The following is a 22,996-nucleotide window of genomic DNA, read 5'->3' as shown; positions in this document are numbered from 1 at the left end:
CATTTTTGGTAATAAAAATTATAAGACATGCCCTTGAATATCTCTTTGCAATATTTTTTTGTCTTTAACTTGCAATTATTTATAAGCTATAATATATATACATAACATACAATATATACTACAAGAAAATATATAAGGGAATATATATACATAACATACAATATATACTACAAGAAAATATATAAGGGAATATATATACATAACATACAATATATACTACAAGAAAACATATAAGGGAATATATATACATAACATACAATATATACTACAACAAATTATATAAGGGAGTGTATATACATAACATACAATATATACTATAAGATAATATATATACATAACATACAATATATACTACAAGAAAATATATAAGGGAATATATATGCATAACATACTATATATAGTATATTATACTAGTATACTATATATATTATATATACATGAAGAAGTAGTACTATATATACTACAAAACAAGATTTTTCAAAATGAGGGCCCCACCCCCAATGACCACCAACGGTCATATTAATTGCACAAATAGCCGTTTTTTTTTCAATTTACAAAACTAACCTTCTCCAACACTATAAGTACCCCCCTCCCTCTTCTTCATTTCAATACTCAATACTCATTTCTCAATCTAAATTTCTCTCAATCTCTCAATCTCCAATTTTCAAGACTTCAAGTCTCAATCTCAATTTTCAAGTTAAATCATGCCTCGTTCGGAAAGAGTGCGCTTATTTGTTTCGCAATACTATGAAGTGCTTGAAGAAAATGAAGAAGGCCAAATATTAAAGTGCAAGAACTGTGGAAGAGTCTTAAATTTTCGTTCAGGGTGTACCACGGGCATTTTAAGGAGGCATATAAAGTATTGTGTTGAGGATATTTATCCGCAAATTCGTCTTTAAGATTTTTCAGCAATTTGTGTTATTTTAAAATTATTAGACGTATTTATGCTTCATATTGTACTTTGTTATTAATTTATTATGCATGCCAATTTAGTTTTACTATTGTTTTGTTATTTTACTTTTACGTCAAACACTTTAATAATTAGATTTCTATATTATATATACTACATATATTTATATAGCCATGCATAAGAGCAATTTATATATATACATACATATATGGTTTACAAGAAATTGCCTTAAATAAAAAAAATTAAAAAAAAAAGCCTGGAAATAAATAAAGCCTGTTAGGCCCGCTAAGCCCACGAGCCCGGCCCATTTAGCCCAGGACCATATGGGCTTAGGCCCGTCACAGGCTGGTCCTACCCGTTGAGCCCACAAAGCCCGGGACCGTGAAGCCCGGGACCGCCAGAGCCCGGGACCGCTAAGCCCAGGCCCGGTTAGCCCATTTAGGCCCGGGTCCGGCCCACCATACAGCCTTAATCTACAATGATATCTACAAATTATCTACAATCTACAAATTAACTACAATTTGTCTACAAATTATCTACAATCTCACTTTGATATTTCTCTATGACGGGAGAGGCTGGCATATCCCACACTGTAGTTTATTTGTAGATAAATGTAGGTATTTTGTAGATATTATTGTAAAATCAGACTCCCATATTGAAATCTCGTACACTTATGAGTAACGGATACAATCCTAAGTTTTTATTCTCCTTTTTTGTCTCCATATACACACTAACCCTCATATTGTTCCTAATCTCCATTGGAGGACAATTCTCATTCACAATGTATTTGATTTCTACAATTTTTTCTGAAGTATCAATCATTAATTGCTCTGCAATTGTAGAAATCAACATACTGTAACTTGCATCCTCATCGAGCACAATGCCATCAACTTGAAAATCTCTAAATCTGCCATAACTATCCCAATTTTTATTAGAATGTAGCATGATTGGGATTTTGGACATGATTGCTTGTCGTTGCAGAGTTATTGTTCAATATTTTGTCGCTTTTTCGATTTTTTGGATTCAGAAAAAAAAAGACGAATAACAAAGAATCGCAGAATTGATTTCTACAATTTGACTTGAACTTTTTGATTAGGGAATGATGAAAAAAGTCGACAAACTGAGATTTGCAGAACTGATTTCTACAATTTGGAATTGAGCTTCTGATTTCGATGAACTGATAGTTTGATTTGTAGCGACGAACTGATATTTTGATTTCGACGAACAGAATTTGTTTATAAATTGAAGATGAGCGATTTCCGTGATATGATATGATCTTATTCACGCCAAATCTGTTCAGAATATTCTGCTCCTAAAATTTAGCTCGCAAAAATAGGAAGATACAGCTGCTATTAATTAGCTTTTAATGATTGGTACAAAAACTGTAGAAATAATGTGGACTGGACGGGTAATTTAGGAATTATGCACATTTTTGGTAATAAGGTTTCATACATGGTATAGGTAAGAAAAAATCCCTTTCGTATTCTCGGTTTTGCTCGCGTTAAAATAAGGGTGTCTAATGGGTGGGTCGGGCCGGTCTGGGTAGGAACATCATTATTTATTTATTTAATATTATTATTTAGGAGATTTTTACACGGTTGAGCATTTTTTTAGAATTATTTGCAAAAATGGCATTACTTTTTGTTTATTCCATAAATAGCAATTCTTTTTACAGATTAAACACACAATGACTGAGTAAACATAATGCACTAATCATGGGATTGATTCTTATCTTTATTTCATTTTTTCATACTCTTTCTCTTCTTTTCCAAATTTCATTTAACATTCAAATCTCTCTCTCTTCTTATTAGAGGTGAAAGTAGAGGAGTCCTAGTGAACTTTTTAATAATTTATTACCACTGTGCATCTAATATATACAAGGTATATAATGGTATTAATTCATAAGAACTGCATATACAACATATATGAGTTGTATATTTTTCAAATATATCATGTGTATATATATAATAAAATATATACGGGATATATCATATGCATTTTTTATATATATATTATACTTATATAAGCAGTATATATATATATATATATATATATATATATATATATATATATATATATATATATATATATATATATATATATATATATAAAATATATGGTCTATATACATATAATACCAAAATCGGGCGGTTTATTAATTATTACTAGTTTACAATTTTTTTGACAAACCCAAAAAACAAAAGAATTTTTCTACTCATTGAACAAATTTATTGTTTCTAAAAAAATATTAGTTCTACTCCGAATAATTAAAAAGAAAAAGGTGAGAAGTATGATGGACTAAAACATAAGAAGTACGACTTGAAACATGAGCAAAAAGGATCCCACATATAATAGCATATAATTCATTACAACCACCATAATTGAAATTGAGAGAAATATTAAAATCATTATTACCAAGTACCAATAAAATAAAGATAAACACTCCTAAAAGATAAAAGTCTATCCAGAGTGAAATTAGCTAACGACAACATGATTTTCGCAGGGATTCGGGTGATGAGATGCCGGTTTAATAGATAGAGTGACTGAAATGCAAATACATGATAGCCAAAATTGTAAATTAAGATAATCTGCTAAGGCTGTGTAAGAAATTTTAAATTATTGCCTAGTTATGTTTTTTCCTCAAAATTTAGGAACAGAATGGGTTGCGGTCCGGGCCGGTTACGGATTGGGACTTATCGGGTTTAACGGGTTCGGATTCATCCAGGTAAAAAATGAACCGTAAGGATTACGGGTACAAGGGGCCGGGTCAGGCCGGGTTAGTGTAATTTTCAATATTTTTTTGTATTTTGTATAACTATTGTAAGTTATATTAATATAAAGTAAAAATATAAAGAATACAATGAAGATGGAAAAAAATTGCACTTATAAATTGCAAGTGCTACATTTATTTCAAAATTACAAATTGAAGTTTGCATTTAACAAGTAAATTAACAAATAAAGAGTAAACTAAATTTTCATGCATAATAATACTTCAAATTAATCTAACAAACTAAAACATTAAGCATAAATACGTCTAATGATTTTAAAATAACACAAATTGTCTAAAATCAACTTAAATACAAATTTTCGGAGGACGCTCAACACAACTCTTCATATGCCTAATTAAATTGCATGTGCCACACTTTGGACGAAGATTTAAGACTCGACCACAGTTCTTGCACTTTACTTTCTGAACTTCTTCAATTTCTTCTACCACCTCAAAGTGTTCCCAAACATATGAGCGCACTCTAGAAGTACGAGGCATGATTTAACTTGAATTGAGAATTTGAGTTTGAGAAATGAGAGATGAGTGAAGAAATAGAGAAGAGGGGGGTGTATTTATAATTTTTCAAAGGGTTAAATTTGTAATTACAAAAGTATTAATTTTTTTTAAAAAAAGGCCCAAAAAGGGCTAATTGTGCAAATCAGTCGTTGGGCAACGGCTCCTTGGCAGGTGAGCGTTGCCAACGGTTAACATGGACGGGCCAATCAAAAAATTTAAAAAAAAAAAAAAGAAAAGAAACTAGCCATTAACCGGTCCGGGTCGGGTCGATATAACCGGTTCTACAGTATTTCTGTTGAACGGGTTTGACCGGTCCGGTTAACAGGTTGAAAATAGGTGAACGAACCAAACACCCTACCCCTTTAACCTAGCCCCACCCGGCCCCCTTGTACCGGTCCGTGCCGGTCCGGAAACGGGCTGACCCGGCCCGTTAGACACCTCTACGTTAAATTGCCTAAAAAGTTCTCATTCTCACCACAATCATTCAAATAAATTAATAAAATCATCATCAAGAAAATACAACAGAGATATTAATAAGGCCGATAAAAATTAGCAATAGTAAATCATATCAAAATAGAAAGTATTATATCAGTAACTTAGTAAAAATATTGAATATTATGAGATAATTTCTAATGGGTAGGGTATTGTACTTATTATTATTTACATATGGATAATGGATTAAATATCATGTATAAAAATTTCTAATTTTCGAATATCCAAAAATTCAAAGTACCAAATCCAACATCTAATCCGAAATCCAAACAATTTAAAATTTAAATTTGAAATCCAATTCATAATTTGAAAATCTAAACCAAAAATTCAAAAAAAATCAAATATGAATTTTGGATTTACCCAAACTATGCACGCACCTAGTTCAAAGAAAGTTTAGAAGTGTTCGACCCTCGATTTGTGATTGCAAGGGTACATTTGAAATTTTAGGAAAGTTCAAATATCTAAATTGACGGTTTTACTTGTCCCCATTTTTAAAGTTGCCACTCAAATATTTTTATTTTATTTAAAAATAGTTGGAGGAAGAATTGAATAAAAATATTATTTTTTTATGGATGAGATAGTAAGATTTGAGTAATCTCAAAGTACAGAAGTTCATCATTTGTAGTCAGCAACAGTCAATGGAAACATTATGGCAAACATTGATTATACGCCATATTGACATGTTTTCCTAGATCAATTCTTCTCGTATTCATCACTTGTAAATGATAAACTAGTCTATGGATATAGAAAATACATTATATGAAAATTCTTCTATGCGTGTCAGGCTCTGAAGGTGGTGATGGTACAAAGAGATTGAGTCGAATTGCATAGAATAGTTAGACTTGAATATATGGGACGAGAACTTGCTCGTTTTATATCCCGTTGTTGACCAAATAAAGTTGATCTAAGACTGAGAACACTAACAAAGCACTCTCTTAACCCCACTGACTAGCTACTATGCACTTACGCTACCTTGTTTCGACATTGGATTAAGAATAAGATCAAAAATATCAAAAACCCTAATTCATACAAAGTCATCGAATCGGCTCGATCAGCAATCAGAGAATCATGCATTATATGAACATAAAGCAACCGACCATGACAATTAATACAACGGTATAAAACACGACGTCAAGGCATACTCATTGAAAGACTAAGTGGGATATTGAAAATAAAAATACAACAAAAGACTTTCACAACTTTGTTATATTGAAATCAAGTGGCCTTTTCTTGTTGAACTCATTCCTTTATGTTCCAAATTGACTCTAACAAGTTAGGGTAAGGTAGATATGCCTGAAAGAGAGTTTGCTTGTAGTTTTGAAAATGGGCCAATTTTCTTTCTCATCAAATATTCTATCTACAGATTTGTCCGTTAGCCTCAATAAGTTGCCCCATAATTATTAATAATAGTGTCATTTTATCAACATCTTTCAGTATGTGTTCAATTATGTATATGTTGGAGTGTACGTGGACCGAGTTGGTTCGATTTTTATCAAAATCAAATCAAACCAATTATATTGGTTTGGATTGGTTCGATTTTGTCGGGTTTTTTTCGGATTTTTTTGTTTTATGAATATTTTATTCTTACTTTGTTAAATTTTTTATAAGTAAATATATGTTTAGTAAAAATTGAAAAAATTGACACATATATGATCTATTAAAATATTCTTATGGAAAATTTTTCTTAGTAACACATGATAGTTATTTTTTAGTCGTCTGACAATAATTTTACGGTAATGTACACTTTCAAGGTTAATCGAATTTAATAATTAAACATAAAAATAAATATGAACCTATAAAGTGATATATTCCATTTAAATTTTAAATTATCGAAATACCATTTCAAGTTTGAAAAAGATATAAGAACTTAATATCTTACAACAACAACAACAACAACATACCCAGTATATCCCACAATGTGGGGTCTGGGAGGGTAGTGTATACGCCGACCCCATAACCCTACCTTGTGAGGATAGAGAGGTTGTTTCCAATAGACCCTCGGCTCAGAAAAGCATAAGCACCACATTAATAAAAATATAAATAAGAAGGGACAGTACCAAAAGGCATATAAAAGCAGAATAAAAACAACAAGACAACAAGGTGATTTAATAGATCTTGACATATGAATATGGAAGAACAAAGAGATTGACGCATTTCACTAACACTTGATAAGAAAGTGATCATACAACCCATTATTTAAAGTTAATAAACATGGAGCACCTCATTTTTAACTAAATTATTACATCCCATAAGAGAATCACAAATATGTTTAGATATTTTTTAAAGAAAATTTTATAAAAAATCTTAAAAGTATATATAAAAATTATATATTATATATTTATATGTCGGTTTGGTTCGGATTTTTTTACTCAATACCAAGCCAAATCAAATCAAACTTAATCGGATTAACTTTTCAATTTGATGCGATTTTCCGATTCAATTTGTACACCCCTATATATATGTTAAGCAGGGCCATGTCGTCGCTGCCTATCATGTCTTCCAGTTTGGTAAGGCAAAATAGATGTTGAGTAGGATATGACGGAGAAAATGTCTATTTTTTCAAAAATTGGAAGAGAATTTTTTGTTGTTAACACAAAACAGGAGGGCGAAAATGATTTTCACCCTTTAAATATAATGTTTGTATTGATTGTAACTTTAATTTTATTGTATCGTATCATTAAATTCGCCGTTACATAACGACGAAATGTGCCACTTTATGTAACGACCGATTTGGTGTGGTCGCGTCATTACCTTGCCTTTTTCTCTCAATCTCACCCTTTATTATTATTAAATTATTTTATTTTATCATTTACCCTACCTTTTTATATAGTAATTTTATCTTGTATCATAGTTTTTCTTTATAATATTGCAAGTTTATTCTTCATATTGCTAGTGCGTGATATCATGAAATTATGGCAAACGACACAATCTATCCAAACATTATATTCATCAAACAATACAGTACAAAACGATACAGTACGATACGGTACATTATGAAACTATGCGTAACAACCATCGAAACAAGCTGTTAGATATTGGGTTTATAAACCTAAATAACCTCATACTCCATCTGTTCTACTTTATAGGACTCTCTTTATTGTTTCTTAAAAAAAAATGTCATCTATTTATATTTGGAAACTCTTTAATGTTAAACTTCTTATTTTACCTGTTCTAGTGGCAACAGCACACCAGGAAATAGGTGATTTGTAACATTTTCCACCAACAACAGAAAGAAGAGAATTAGACACAGGTATTTCTGATAAGCTAAAACATAACAAAGTTAGATTTTTTGGTACTGCAATATAAAGGAGAATGTTGCTGCTTTCACATGATAGGAAAACATAATGCAAATACATCATTCCAATGTTGAGAAATTTAGCGGAGATATAACATTCGACAAATAAATCTCAAGTTTGCTCAAAAGGGGACTTTTCTCCGGATGGTGTTGCAATACTTGTACTTCACCAGATACAAACCACAAATGTAAGTCTCTCTTGAAAACTCTCCGATCATGGTGATCTTTCTTCAGATGTGAAATCATAATGATTGTATAACATTATACTGAAGAAGTAACACCGTTGATATAAAATTATTTAGAGATTGAGGCCTCTGCACAAACACAACATTGCATTCAATATATTCACCAGGACAGGTCCAACAACAACATACCCCGTATATCCCACATAGTGGGGTCTGGGGAGGGTAGTGTGTACACAGACCTTACCCCCTACCTTGTGCACCAGGACATGTCCGCAGAAACTTAATTCCTATGCAAGCATCAAAACAGTGTCAATACGGTTCTATGTGGCAATTCAAGAAACCAATGTAAAGCCATGAAATGATGCCCTTTACCCTCGACTATTAATTCTAGTTAATTAAACCAATTTTTGCAGGGGCGTTGGGGATTTTGGGGGACATAGTGTTAAATTAGCATATTAGAGTTGAAATTTTAAGATTTTTATGTTATATTCTCATATAGTTAAGAATTAAGATAATATTATAATGTTTTTATAAATAATACTAGAGAATATAACATAAAAAACTTAAAATTTTAACTCCAATATGCTCATTTAACACTATGTTCATTTTGTAGCAGCTTGAAAAAAATATGAAAACCAGAAATGTATGGTAAGAGATTAGCTTGTGATGTGTGGCTTAGGCGCATGTCACTGGTTCGAACCCACATGCAGACAAAAGCCTGATATTTAAGTGGAGAAGGGTAGAGGGGCGGGCCCATTATCCACTGAGTTTTGGGCCATGAGGGCCACTCTCAGGGATTTCCCGGTTACCTAAAAAAGGTAACTGATTTCGCTCAAGGTGCATCCTTGATACTACTGCAGAAATAGTTTACTTATCAGAATTGCAAGCATAGTTTCTCTAGACAAAGCAAATACAAAGGCATTTGAATAATCTATAGGAGAAAGAGGATAAAGGTGGATAATACAGCGGACAATTAACTCCTATTGTAGCAAGTAAATTAAAATCTGAAATTAACAACATATTTCTGTATCAAGAGTTCAGCAAGTATTCGCTTTGTCATAATTACCTTTATAAACAATAATTACTACCAAATGTCGATGTATAGTCTTTAGGGTCAAAATCAAGGAGATAGACCATATAAACTTCTTCTCCAGAATTTAAAGCAGCTAGATAGCAGTTTTACCCTCACATTGCTTAAAAATGTAAAGCACAGAAGATGAGTTACTTTATTTACAGATTAGCTCATGATTCGGAGAAGAGACGGAGCATTTAACACTTCCTTTCGAGACAGCATATGTGCCACCAATAAGAGAGTGTTCCGTAGGTGTTCTCGTGCGACCTTGCTTGGTCAACAAGGGGATCAAAATGAGTGAGTTCTCGTCCCATACTCAAGTCTGACTTCGATCATCGTCTCCCCTCTGCGCAAGATGGATTTGGCTTCGGCGATTCACCATTAGAAAGACGAGAGAACACTATTGGCACAAAACCAACAAAGTCCGATTATGTTTCAACCGTAGGTTTTAGTGAATGAAAAAAGAAGGTAGGAATATATAAATAAATTCATTAAGTCTTAATGCCAATGTCAGCCAATAGGCTTAAAAACAAAAAGAAAATGGAAATGTAAGTTCTATAGAGTGGTTATTAAACTAACTACGTCATATGGGGCAGAGTGTTGACCAGTTAAGAACTCACACGTTCAGAAGATAAAAGTAACGGAAATGAGGATGTTTAAATGGATGTGCGGGCATATTAGGAGAAATAAGATTAGGAACAAAGATATACGGGGCAAAATGGGAGTGGTCTCCGTGGTGGACAAGATGCGGGAAGCGAGGCTGAAATGGTTCGGGCAAGTAAAGAGGAGGAGCACAGATATCCCAGGAGGTGCGAGAGGTTACCAGTGATAGATCTAAGAAGAGGTAGAGGTAAACCGAGCAAGAATTGCGGAAAGGTGATTAGACAGAACATGACACATCTTCAGCTCCCCAAGGACAATAACCCTAAATAGGAGAGCATAGACATTGAAGATTAGCATAGAAGGTTAGTAGATAGTCGAGCAATTTCTCTCTTTTCTATGGGAGAGCTTGGTCCTAGTTTAGAGCACCTTATTTGCTACCTATTCTCGTTATAGGTATTATTATTAATCAATTATTATCTTATTATACAATTTTATTACTATTGTTGTTTCTTTTAATTTGGTTATTTTACTATATTTACTATCAATATTTTTCTTTTCTTCAGTAATTTCATCATATACTTTTTACTCTTGCATTTTTGAACTTGTTTTGAAAACAGTTTTCTTGAGCCAAGGGTATGTTGGAAACAACTTCTTTACCTCATAGAAGGTAGGGGCAAGGTTGCATACACCCTACCCTCCCCAGACCCCACTGTAAATCACATTGGGTATGTTGTTGTTGTTGTTATTTCGAGACAACATATGCTCAAAGTTGAATTCTTCTTCTTATACTTCTCATTACGAATCTAAAAAACCAGAGAAAAGATGGATTATTTTGTGAACCACCATATTTTCAGATAAAGTCTTCACTGTATATTTTCTCCGGGAAAGAAGAATTGCCATTCACAAAATTATATGGGCCAGTAGCATCCATTTTATTGAATCAAATATGGGGACCAAATTCAAAAATCTCTATAAAGACTAAAAATGAATAAGAAAACGTGAAAATGTTTTTGTAATACCTGTACAGACAACCATTTCGCGCATCAAGCATTATATTAACCCTCGGTTCCATTGCCAAAGGAAGGACAGACAAGACTTTCTATGAAGTTTCGAGCTGTATGCATATCACAACTAACATCAACCCCCAGATCCCACAAATCATCCTCTTTCATGTTGTAGACAACCAACTTTTCGTCAACCTCCATTACAAAATCATCATCAGTCATTGAACACAATGGTGTACAAAGAGAATCATGTAAACTTGGTACCGTAAGCCTAAGTACGGTCCAAGACATGTTATAGTTTTCCATCAAACAAATTGTTATTGTGTTACTTTTGGTGAACATACAAAGACGCCCTCTAAGAGCCACAAGTTCAAAAAAAGAGTAATTGTAATCAGTAGGAGGTACTGGCAACTCCAAGAATGTCTCATCACTTAAATCAAAAGCAACAAGTACACATGGATGATTAGAAGTTTTACTAACAAACCAATGCAAAGCCCCATTTACCAAAACCCCAGACGCAGGGTCAGTAAGTGAATGATCATAAGGGGAACTCCCAAGTCTCTTCCAAAGACCCTTTCTCAAAGAGTAAATATCCACAAAAGTATCAACTATATCAGGCTCATCTATATCATAGTAAGAAAGAGCAACCACCTTATAATCATCATTAACAACATCGTAGCCAAAACCATACATGCTACAGCTATCTGATACAGGAAGAGCCAAATCAAAATTTGGAATTTTATGGTACTTTAAGGTAGTGGGGTTGATCAAATATTTAGCCTCTCCCCTACGAATCGCCAAGACCAAGCCATTACATGAGCCATCAACACTTAACCAGTGGTCTGAGAGCTGCTGCAGATCAAGCTTTCTTGATATGACATCAATTTCACCTTGGGCGTCGTGGGTAAAGGTGATAGTGCGAAGAAAATGACTAGCAACAATGAGCTTATCTACTAAATGTTTGTGGGAATGGAGAGTGAGGTGAATTTTGATGAATTTTGGGTCTGAGAGAAGAGAACACCAGTACTTTGATACACACCTAAATTGACCAACGGACTTAGCAGGCAGCCGGGTAAATATGTCATATATGATTTCTTAAGGTATTTTTGCAGCAGCATTGCTGTTTGCCATAGTTGGGTTTGGAGGAGAAACTGTAGATACACCTAAAGTGGCGTTCTTTGACTAGGGCATTTTTCTGCTCCTGGGCTGACCTCAAACAAAATTGGGAGTTTTATAGTTTTACCCATAAATCAAATTAATTACCCTTGTCTATCCATTTATTTTTCTACCCATCAAACTAATTATCATTCATAGCCATTGTAGTGTTTGTGGGTATTTGCCTCTTCTTTTTCACGTTTTGTTTATGCTTTGCATTCATACCCATTGTAGTGTTTGTGGGTAATTGCCTCTTCTTTTTCTCGTTTTGTTTATGCTTTGCATTCATACCCATTGTAGTGTTTGTGGGTAATTGCCTCTTCTTTTTCTCGTTTTGTTTATGCTTTGCTTTTTTTTTTTCTTCTCCTTTTATGTTTATTTTTCAATCATATTATTTTTTATTTTCTTTTTCCACCAAAATCTGATTCCTTGCTCAGTTTTGGCTTTTCCCATTTTTCCTTTTTCTTGTTTCTTTTCTAATTTTATTTAAATCTTTTGTCAGTTTATTTTCTTTTTTTTTTTGCATGATCTAATTTTATTCACTTTTTTTGCTCCTTTCCTTTATTCTTTTTTTTTTCCGTGCAATAATAAAAAGATAATTAATATAATAAATATTTGTTCACCTTTTTTTTTTTAATATAAATGATATAATATATATATATATATATGTCTTGCTTTTTCCCATTTTCTTTTCTGTAGGTCAGTTATAAGANGTATGACAAGGTATACCATATAAATAAAAAAACAATATTATGTATACATAATAGACTTTTGATCTTCCCATCCTTATAAATTGCATTTAAAAAAAATACGTAATTGTATTTAAAAAAAATGTAATGAGAGAATATACGAAGGCCGTCATCCGTATATACGAAGGCTTTTTATCTTCCCATGCATGAGAGAATGATAATTTATGGGATCAATATTTTGGGATAATCAAAATTTATTAACTAATTTTGGAGGGAAAAATGTCCATTAAGCCAAATGTGAAATGAAGGGCTTTACTGGTATTTCACCGGTGTGGTCATTTTTGGGCCACATGGATTATATCAAATACTAACATAGTATCATATATTGATAGGGTATCATAAAGGTCTAGTCCGTAGTCCTCTATGATACCAACCTGGTATATATCATATACTAACACGATATCATACAGGATTGGTTCATTCTTAAAAAAAAAAAAAAAATCATTGGTCCTCTATGATACCCATATGGTATATATCATATCCTGTCAAGGTATCATATAGTACTAGTTTATTCTTTCAAGAAAATTAGTGGTGTATTGTATAATTAATGATATACTTTTGAATTAATTATTATATACCAATATAACATATAGTATAACATGTTGGCATACAATACAGCTTTATCTTCTTTGCTAGTTCTATTTAATATTGGCCTAAATTTCAAAATTTACTCCGAAAATCTCCACCAAACTTACTCAAAATTTAGCCATAGCCTTCAATTGACATTTCGAACATGACTCGGTAAAAATTTAATCAGAACAACTATAAAGTAAGATTTTTCCCATTATTTTCATGGAACTCCGTCAAAAAATTCATTTAAGAAAATATTTGCAAGTACCTAGCTGAAAAAATATTAAAAATTAAAAAAAGACTTATTTATTACTATATATTGTTATATTATATTGTATAGTAGAACAATAAAATGTTATTATAACTATGACTTTAGCTTTGCACAATAGCACCTAGCTGATTCAACAAAAAAGCAGTTGAAGTATACTATTATGATATATTGTATACTATTACAATATATTATTGCGGTATATTACATATTATTACAATATACTATCACAGTATATTGTATACTATAATAGTATACTGTTGCAGCATAGCTATATACTCCTACGGTATATTGTATACCGTAGCGGGATACTATTAGGTAATTGTGGTCTTCTTCGATTATTACAGTATACCGGTACAGTATATTGTATACTATTATAGTATACTGTTGTAATATAGCTATAAACTCCTACAACATATTGGATACTGTAGCGGTATACTGTTGGGTAACTATGTTCTTTGTCGACTTTCAGCTAAAAAATTCGATCTCAATCACCTCAAATCAACACCAAATGCAATCAAATTTCAGTATGAACTTCGAGAAGGTACTATAAGAAATATTTAATAACACCCGCTTTGAATCAAACAAGAAATCTTCAAAATAAAATTTTTATATTCAAGAGCTTTAAGCCCGACAATAGTGAATATTCAAATACGCATAAATATTCAGATCTGGGAAGCTTTCTCGAAGGTACTATAAGCAATATACACCCACTTCATCTAATATTAAAATCTTCAAGTTGAAAAACATACATTTGGAATTTTGGAAGAAGACTTTAAGAAAATCTGTAAAATTTTAATTTCAGCAAAAACTACGAAGTGCAAAATCCGAGCAAGCATGAGATTTTGACAAAAAAGTGATGAGATTACATGAAAAAAAGGGGTCAACTAGATTTCATAGTTTATTTAAAGAGAAAGCTCTAGGATTTTGCACTTTAAAGGGTAAAGGGAATGTTTTCCACTAGATTAAGCTAGCACTGAGAAAACAAATCAAAAGGCAAAAGGAAAAGGTGGTAAAATGTTTCGGCCGAATAGGTAGATTTTGTAAAAAGCTTTCATATGGGTAATTATTTTGGATTGTGTGGGCATTTAGTATAGATTTCTCAAGAAAATTGGGAATGTTCGACCCGCGAATTCTGATTGCGTCTTTTTTCTGCCAAATGAGAATTACTTCATCATCGAGAGTTAAGTTTTTTAATTTTGACCTGATATTAAATTATTAAATTTTTGAAATAAAATTTACAAAATTAGAAATTACAAAAAAAGTATTACAAGTCAAAATAATTAATAATTCAAAACTTTGAAAGGCATATTAAAAAGCTGAATAAAAAAAGAAACTTGTTTGACTCCTAATATCTAAAATGTATCAATCTTTTTGGGATAGAAGAAGTAATAGACGCCCCTAACACATTAGGGTCCACATCAAATAAGTGTCATATATTTTTATTTTATTTACAGATATACTCCAAAATCACACCGATCCCATCTCGATTTTTTACCGTCATCCTTCCTCCTAGAGATGTTTACAAATTAAATACTCATTTTGTCAAGTGAAGATGTTAAAATGGGAAAACGAGAGCTAAGGGTCGAACCAACTTTCCAGACATTTGCTTTGCATTCACGTCTCAATCTATGCAACTATTCTATTGACTTGCATTGATTTGAAATTGCTTGTCATTTTTTTTTTGTCAAACACAGTTATATACAACAGCAACAACCAACCTAGTGTAATCCCACAAGTGGGGTCTGAGGTGGGTAGTGTGTACGCAGACCTTACCTTACCTTACAAAGATAGAGAGGTTGTTTCCAGTAAGACTCTCGGCTCAAGGAACAGTGAAACTAAAGCCAGATCACAGTTATATCTGATAAGCAATAAAACATACAACAGAGCTAGAAATTTTGATACTGCAACACAAATGGGAACTTTTCTCGAGACGTTTTCTGATTACTGCTTTTGTGTACTTCACCAGATTCAAATCATAAGTGCAAGTTTTACTCGAATACTCTTCTTCTATCATGGTGATTTGTCTTCAGTTTTGAAATTCTAACAGTTGCAACATCATAATGAAAGAGGAACACCCCTGGGATTAAAGTATATAGAGATTCCGGCCTCTGCACAAACACAACATTCCAATCAATAGGGCACCAGAAGCAGATTAATTCCTGTGCAAGCAACAGAACAAAATCAATTTGGTATTATGCGGCATTACAAGAAATCGATGTATGATAAGTTTGATTAAGAGTTGATTATATAAACTCTTTTCCAGAATTTAGAGCAGCTACATAATAGTTTACCCTCACATTGCTTAAAAATGTAAAGCACAGAAGATGAACCTACAATAATTCAAGCTGAGAGATTAGCTTATGATTCAGAGAAGGGCCTAAACATTTAAAACTTTCTTTCGAGACTGCATATGCTCAAAGTTAATTATTTTTCTTCCTTAAAGCAGCATAGACACCAATTCAAGTACGATATGCATGTGTGACTCATTTTACGTAATACAGTTTCCACTGTATATTTTCTGATGAATTAATCACTGTATCTTCTTCAGGAAGGAAGAATTCTTATTAAAAGATTTCTTCAGGAAGGAAATTACCATTCACAAGACTCTATGGGTCAGTAGCAATCATTTTATTGAATCAAATAAGGGGACAAAATTCAGAAATCACTACAGAAAAAGAAAATTAAAAAATTATGGATGCATCACTTATTGCAAATGAATGCATTGATTCCAGGAAGAGAGAGAAGAGGCCAGGCATAATGTGTAAGCTTGATATAGAAAAGGCATATGGTCATGTTAATTGCGCATTCTACTCACTGTTTTGAAGGAATCGCGTTCCGGCACAAAGTGGCTGAACTGGGTTTGGCACTGTATCAGCACAGTCAGATCCTCTATTCTTATAAATGGCTCTCCACAAGGTTTCTTTGCTACTCAAAGGGGTCTGAGGCAAGGTGACCTAATATCCCCTTTCTTATTTTTATTGGTTATGGAAGGGTTAAGCAAAATGCTTCGTTTTGCTGTGAATGAGAATTGGCTCAAGGGCTTCAAGGTGAACAATGGACAAAATAACAACATGAACATCTCCCATCTCTTGTATGCAGATAACACCGTCTGTGATCCAGATGTGAAACAAGTAAAGATACTCCAGGTTGAATTTTAATGCCTGCGAAGCGACGAAGCACAAGAGGATGAGCCAAATGAAAGTTTGCAACCGTATGGTACTTTAAGGTTGTGGGTTTGATTAAAACATTAATAGTTTTGTTATTCACCACCAAGACCAAGCCATAACATGAGAGAAAAACACTTACCCCAGTTGTCTGAAAGCTGCTGAAACTTAATCTTTCTTGAAATGGCATTGATTCCAGTTGTGGTTAAAGATGATAGTGTAAAGAGAGTGAGAACCAGCGACAAAAATGAGCTCTTTTATTGGTGTGGACGGTGAGGTGAGCTTTGAGGAATTGTGGATCTCAAAGAAGATTGCGCCACTGCTTTGACATGCACCTATATTGGCAGATGATCTTTGCAGGAAGTCGGGCAAGTAAGTTATAATTTCTTGGGGTACGAATTCAGCTTTGCTCATTGCCAAAGTTGGATTTAAAGGAGAAACTATTAGGAGAATCCTAAAGTCGATTTGTTAAACTAGGGTATTCCTTGAATATTCAATAGACCAAAGGGTCCTTAGGATTACAGATTAGTTAACATACATTACAGTATATGGATTGTAAAATAATAACATAGGGATTGTTATGCCTTGATTCTTGAACAATAACATGAGGTTGTTTAAATTAAGGGCCTTTTTCCTCAGTAGTTACTCTTATCAATGTATTTTTGATACAGATATCTATCTTGAGAGTCTTTATTGTAATAGAAAATACGATGAATCACTAACCAGCAGGGTGGTTAGCTTCTTAAGCTGTGATACTACCCAATAGATCTATTTTAAGTGTCTTTTTACTGATAGATCTTGACAACTAACAACCAAGGAGGTAAACGGCTTACCGATATCTATCTTAAGAGTATTTGTAGTGATAGATCTCGACAATTATAATCAAGGAGGTAGACAGCTACCAATATCTATCTTAGAGTCTTTGTAGTGATAGATCTTGACAATTATACAATCAAGAAGGTAGACAGCTTAACTTTTTTTTTTTTTTTTTTGAGTTTCTAGAGCAGCTAGATCACAGTTTTACCGTCGGTATTGCTTAAAACAGTATCCAACAGAGTGGCCAACAATAATTTTAAATGAGTTAATCATGATTCAGTCAAAACATCTAAAACTATTACTTTTCATGACTGCATGTGCTCAAAATTGAATTATTCTTTCCCCTTAAATAGCCACCATTCTATGATGTTGAATTGAAGCAAGTTACAATTCCAAGCATTTCCATTTTTATATGATACAACCAATGAACCAATCATTGTATATTTTCTTCAGGACAGAAGAATTACCATCACAAAGCTCTATGCTAAGTTGCTTGGACTCGGGTGTGGGTATCCGATATGGGTGCGGATCTAGAGGTCGGATCCTTCATGATCTAAATTTAAGATTTAGGGGTACAGATACGGGTGCGGACTTGGCAATATCTAAAAATAAAGCTACAAAATATGCCTAAATATGAAACATTATGTTGAAAACTTACATTAGCTTGTAGAGTGCAGTAACTCAATCTTTCGTTCTAAGTTGTAGGTAACCATCTAGAAATCTAGAGTAGCTTTTATCTTGAGAAATCAAAATGCCAAATCTTATCTCTAATTTCTAAGTAGTTTGTGGTCAAAGTACTCAATGTTAATTGACCAGATCCGGAACGTATCCCACACCCATACTAGTGTCGGCGTCGTGTCGACACAGGTGCAACACCATAAATGAAGAGTCCATGCAATTTAGGCTCTATGAGGAAAGATTTACCATTCACGATACTCTATGGGGTTTATTATCGAATTAAATACCGCCATACCGGGACCAAATTAAACATATTAAACAAAATACACCAAATGAATGAGAGACCGTGAAAATGTCTGGGTAATACCTGAATACAACATCATCTCAGAAGTTTGCATCAAGTAATGAAGTAACCTTCAATGTCCTTGTCAAACGTAGGAGAGACAAGACTTCCATGAAGTTTCTAGTTCCTTCAAACATAGTAGTTATTCATATACCTCCACTGATCCTCTTTCACATTGTAGACAATCAATTTGTCTCCATCCACATCCAATACAACATCATCACTCGCTAAACACAAGGGACGGCAAAGACTCATACCATAATCTATATTAGGTCCTGTAATCTTAAATTTGGTCCTGGATACTCTCTTATCATTCAGATATCAATGTTGATTTCTTGCGTCCAAGCGAACATACAAAGACAACCTCTAAGACCCACAAACTTAATCCACGCATAATTACCTTTATCAAGAGTAGTAGGTAATGGAAAATCCAATAATTTCTATCAATTAAATTAAAAGCAACAATTATATATGAATGATTAGGAGTTTTTCTAGTCAACCAATGCAAAGCAACATTTACCAAAATCACAGAATAGCAGAAAGGAACTTCATGGTCATAAGTTAAACTCTGAGATCTCCTCCATACAGCCATTCTTTTAGATATCCATAAAAGTGTCCAAATTTTCATGCGCAATATCAGTATAATAAAAAGAAAGAGTAACCACCTTATAATCATCACTAGCAAAATCATAGCCTAGACCAGACATGTTATAGCTACAAGGAATGGGAAGATCAAAATGAAAAATTGGAATTCTACAGTACTCTAAGGTTGTGGGGTTGATTAAATTCAACGAAAAAATTGCCAATTCCTAGAGCGCGCTCTTTCCAAAGACAAGTGAAAAGAACTTCATATAGTGGTTGTATCTTAAGCAAGTGCTAGTTTTCAGCTCTGTTTTGGATGTTTTTAGTGGCAGTTCCTGTCAGTCTTTGAAGTTTTTAATTTAGTGGCAGATAGATTTTAGAAGAAATTTGAATGACGAGGAACTAGAGGATTTTTGTCAGATACTCTAGCAGGTAACTCAGTCCAGATTAATCAAAGTCAGGTGGATTCCTTGTTTAGACAGCTAGTAAAGATAAATTATTCTCAGCTAAAAGTTGTTAAGCATGCTGTTAAAGGAGGGGTTTTTCTCTGTGCAGTAGATGCTACTTATGTGAGGAAGATCAGGAAACAGTTGATCATCTATTCCTTCATTGCAAATTCTCTAGACAGTCTTGGGAACTTTTTCTGAACAGACGTGGTATCTTATGGGTAACGCCTAAAGATGTAAGGGGATTATTAGAAATTGGCAGTCTCAAAGGGTTTCCAGAGGGCTGAAGCAGATATGGAAGACCATCCCACTTTGCATCTTATGGACCTTATGGATGGAGAGGAACAAAGCTTGCTTTGAAGTGCATAGATATCATATTTCTAGAGTCAAGAATATAGTTTGCATAATCGTTTTTTCTGGTGTAAACGCAATCTATTAGTTAGCCTGGACCAATACATGGATTTTTTAGAGTTGTTAGGAAGGAAAGAGTAGCAGCTTGTCTGGTTGGTCTTTGCATGAACTCTGTTTTCTTTTCTACCAGCTTGGTGCAAATTTTACCTTATCAGAAAAAAAAAAGGTACTTCCTTTCAGCTCATGACTTGCAATATATTTTGTGTTATCTGTCCTCAAATATTGTGGGATTTTTTGTTCATTTAACACTTTTTGGAACCTATCTGTGAATTCAGCATTTATCTCAACATAAATAGTCTGCTAAATGCTTAACTAAAATGGGTCTTGAACCCACTCTAGCATGAATTGCACAGATTCAAACGGACTTAGACCTGGATAAAGAGACGAATGACTCGACTCAATTCTCTTTTTGTTTTAATCAGGTAAGAGTAATTTAATTTATGACAGTACCAAGAAGCAACGACTTGACTCAACTCTTCTTTAGACAAATATGTCCTAATATATAATCTGACATGAAGAATATAATGCCAAAAGCAATGAACAGAAGACAAAATGCTATATACACACACCATTAAGATAAAAATTCTCACATCCAAATATTCTATCCATCACATCCCTTGCAGAAAATTAAGACATACTACACTCAACAAAGTTCCCACATCCAAAAGTGACCTTAGTTGTTATATTGTTTTCGTTGTAAGATATTGAATATACAATGACATTTCACTTCAAAGAATTAATAGAACTTCAAATTGTCAATTCTCTACGATGTCAGAATGACAATGAACCAAGACATGAGGAAGTGCACTGCAAAAGAATGCCTTCTTTCTGTCAGGCAGTGAAAGATGAACAATCCTTAAGGAACAACTTGAATTAAGAGGAAGCAAATTAATTCCTGCGCAAGCATCAGAACAGTGTGAATTCGATTTATCAAATATAAGAATCTAGATGATTACTAATTATTCAACAAATTTGATTGGTTGATACGAGTTTGATGTTTTGTTACGGCAAATCGATGAAGGGTATTATACGGCATTACAATAAACCGATGTAAAGCCATGAAATGTTGTTGTTTACACTTTAGGCTACAGCCTACAGGTTCATAGACTACATTTTGTAACATGATAGCAGCTGGCGTAAAATAAGAAAACCGGCAATACTCCTTATAAGGCAACTTATTTGGCTAAAGGTGCATCCTTGATAGTACTGTTGAAATACAACCGCCTTTGAATAATCTAATGGAGAAAGAGGATAAAGGTGGATAATACAGCAGAAAATGTTCTCGTAATACCTGTATACAGCATCATCTCGCGCATCAAACAATACATTAGCCTTCAGTTTCCTTCGACAAAGGAAGGAGAGATAAGACTATCCATAAAGGTTCGAGCTTCATACATAATAAGAGATGCATCAACCATCAGATCCCTACGTTGATTCTCTTTCATATTGTATACAACCAACTCTTCGTCAATATCCAATAGAACATCATCATCAGTCACTGAACACAATAGTGTACACATAGATCTATCTAAATTCGGTTCTGTAATCGTAAATTTCGTCCAAGACTCCTTAACCCCATACTCTTTCATCATCCAACATGTAACTGTGTCCATGTCTTTACCTATACCGGTGAATATACAAAGACACCCTCTAAGAACCACAAGATTACACAGTGAGTAATTACTACCAAGACCAGTAGGTCCTGCTACCTCCAAGAATTTCTCATCACTTAAATGAAAAGCAGCAATTAAAAATGAATACGGAGAAGTTCTACAGACCAACCAATGCAAAACCCCATTCACCAAAACCCCAGAAGCACGGTCACTAAGTGGATGATCATAAGGAGAACTCTCAAGTCTCTTCCAAAGACCCTTTCTAAGAGAGTAAATATCCACAAAAGTGTCCGTAATTGCAGGCTCATTTTCATCAAATGAATCATAATAAGAAAGAGTAACCACCTTATAATCATCGCTAAGAGTATCGTACCCGAAACCATACATGCTACAACTACCTGGCACAGGAAGAGCCAAATCAAAATTTGGAATGTTATGGTACTCTAAGGTAGTGGGATTGATCATATATTTAGCCTCTTCCCTCTTAATCACCAAGACCAAGCCATTACATGAGCCAGCAACACTTACCCAGCTGTTTGAAAGCTGCTGCAAATTAAGCGTCCTTGAGATGATATCGATTCCATTTTGGGGGTTGTGGTTAAACGTGATAGTTTGAAGTTCGCAAAACCAAGAGACATAGATGAGTTTCTCTTCTCCTTTATGGGCATGGATATTTTGGTGAGATTTGATGAATTGTGGGTCTGAGAGAAGGTTACACCACTGCTTTGACACGCACCTATATTGGCCTATAAACTTTGCAGGTAGGAGGGAAAGTATGTCAATTATGATTTCTTCGGGTAGTTTTGCAGCTTTGCTCATCGCCATAGTTGGATTTGGAGGAGAGATCGACTCTTACTGTGGTTAGTATTTTCTATACGCCTTTGCTCTGGAGCTGGTTTCACATTTCAGAGGAAGTTTGGGAAAAGGGTCAAATTGCCCATTCAACTTTCACAAATTGTTCAATTTCGCCTCGGAGATGCTGTAGGTGCGAGAGCTTGATAATAGTGGATATCAAGAGAGGTAGAGGTGGACGGCAAGGTTAATACTAGGGTGGCATGTGGGCTGGTCCCGTGTCTATGTGGGCAAAGTGGGCCGGTCCTCACGGTCCCAGTCCCGATCCCGGCCTCGCGGTCCCAGTCTTGGCGGTCTTTTTATAGGAACTGGCTCGGAATCGGGCCCACGAACTAATAGTTCCGGGCTAAGTGAGCCGGCCTCGGGCCTAAGTGGGTTCAAGTGAACCTAAGTGGGCCCAACGGATACTTTTTTTTTTAATTTTATAGAAGTTAGAGAAAAAAAGATGGTAATAAAAATATCTAAGGCTATTCCTTATAAATTATATTATAGAATTGTGACC

General features: G+C 33.9%; 3 protein-coding genes across 10 annotated transcripts; 1 reads left to right on the top strand and 2 right to left on the bottom strand.

The window, feature by feature from the left end:
- On the bottom strand, window positions 7,948–12,221 carry LOC109232288 (F-box/kelch-repeat protein At3g06240-like). 3 transcript variants are annotated; one of them, XR_002068937.1, is made up of 2 exons: window positions 10,860–12,221; window positions 7,948–9,637 (listed from the first exon to the last, which is right to left on the bottom strand). XR_002068937.1 is itself a non-coding variant. In XM_019397999.1 (2 exons), exon 1 carries the CDS (start codon window positions 11,535–11,537, stop codon window positions 10,896–10,898), a length of 642 nt encoding a protein of 213 aa, XP_019253544.1. In that variant the 5' UTR covers window positions 11,538–12,213; the 3' UTR covers window positions 7,948–8,294; window positions 10,860–10,895. The 3 variants fall into 3 exon arrangements, 2 of the variants coding, with proteins under 2 accessions (XP_019253544.1, XP_019253542.1); XM_019397999.1 differs by having other exon boundaries at window positions 7,948–8,294; window positions 10,860–12,213; XM_019397997.1 differs by having other exon boundaries at window positions 7,948–8,452; window positions 10,860–12,212.
- On the bottom strand, window positions 15,242–22,676 carry LOC109232286 (F-box/kelch-repeat protein At3g06240-like). Of its 6 annotated transcripts, none has more exons than XR_002068933.1 (4): window positions 21,321–22,675; window positions 16,896–20,924; window positions 16,405–16,750; window positions 15,242–15,748 (listed from the first exon to the last, which is right to left on the bottom strand). XR_002068933.1 is itself a non-coding variant. In XM_019397995.1 (2 exons), the coding sequence occupies exon 1, from the start codon at window positions 22,465–22,467 to the stop codon at window positions 21,364–21,366; it is 1,104 nt and encodes a 367-aa protein (XP_019253540.1). In that variant the 5' UTR covers window positions 22,468–22,675; the 3' UTR covers window positions 15,242–15,748; window positions 21,321–21,363. The 6 variants fall into 6 exon arrangements, 2 of the variants coding, with proteins under 2 accessions (XP_019253540.1, XP_019253541.1); XR_002068934.1 differs by having other exon boundaries at window positions 15,242–15,697; XR_002068935.1 differs by lacking the exon at window positions 16,896–20,924 and having other exon boundaries at window positions 21,321–22,676.
- Window positions 16,281–16,747, top strand: LOC109232670. The gene is made up of 2 exons (XM_019398425.1): window positions 16,281–16,370; window positions 16,415–16,747. The coding sequence occupies exons 1-2, from the start codon at window positions 16,281–16,283 to the stop codon at window positions 16,745–16,747; spliced, it is 423 nt and encodes a 140-aa protein (XP_019253970.1).

The sequence above is a fragment of the Nicotiana attenuata genome, chromosome 9 (genome assembly GCF_001879085.1).
Source record: "Nicotiana attenuata strain UT chromosome 9, NIATTr2, whole genome shotgun sequence".
NCBI lineage: Eukaryota > Viridiplantae > Streptophyta > Magnoliopsida > Solanales > Solanaceae > Nicotiana > Nicotiana attenuata.
This window is presented reverse-complemented; position numbering and strand designations above follow the sequence as displayed.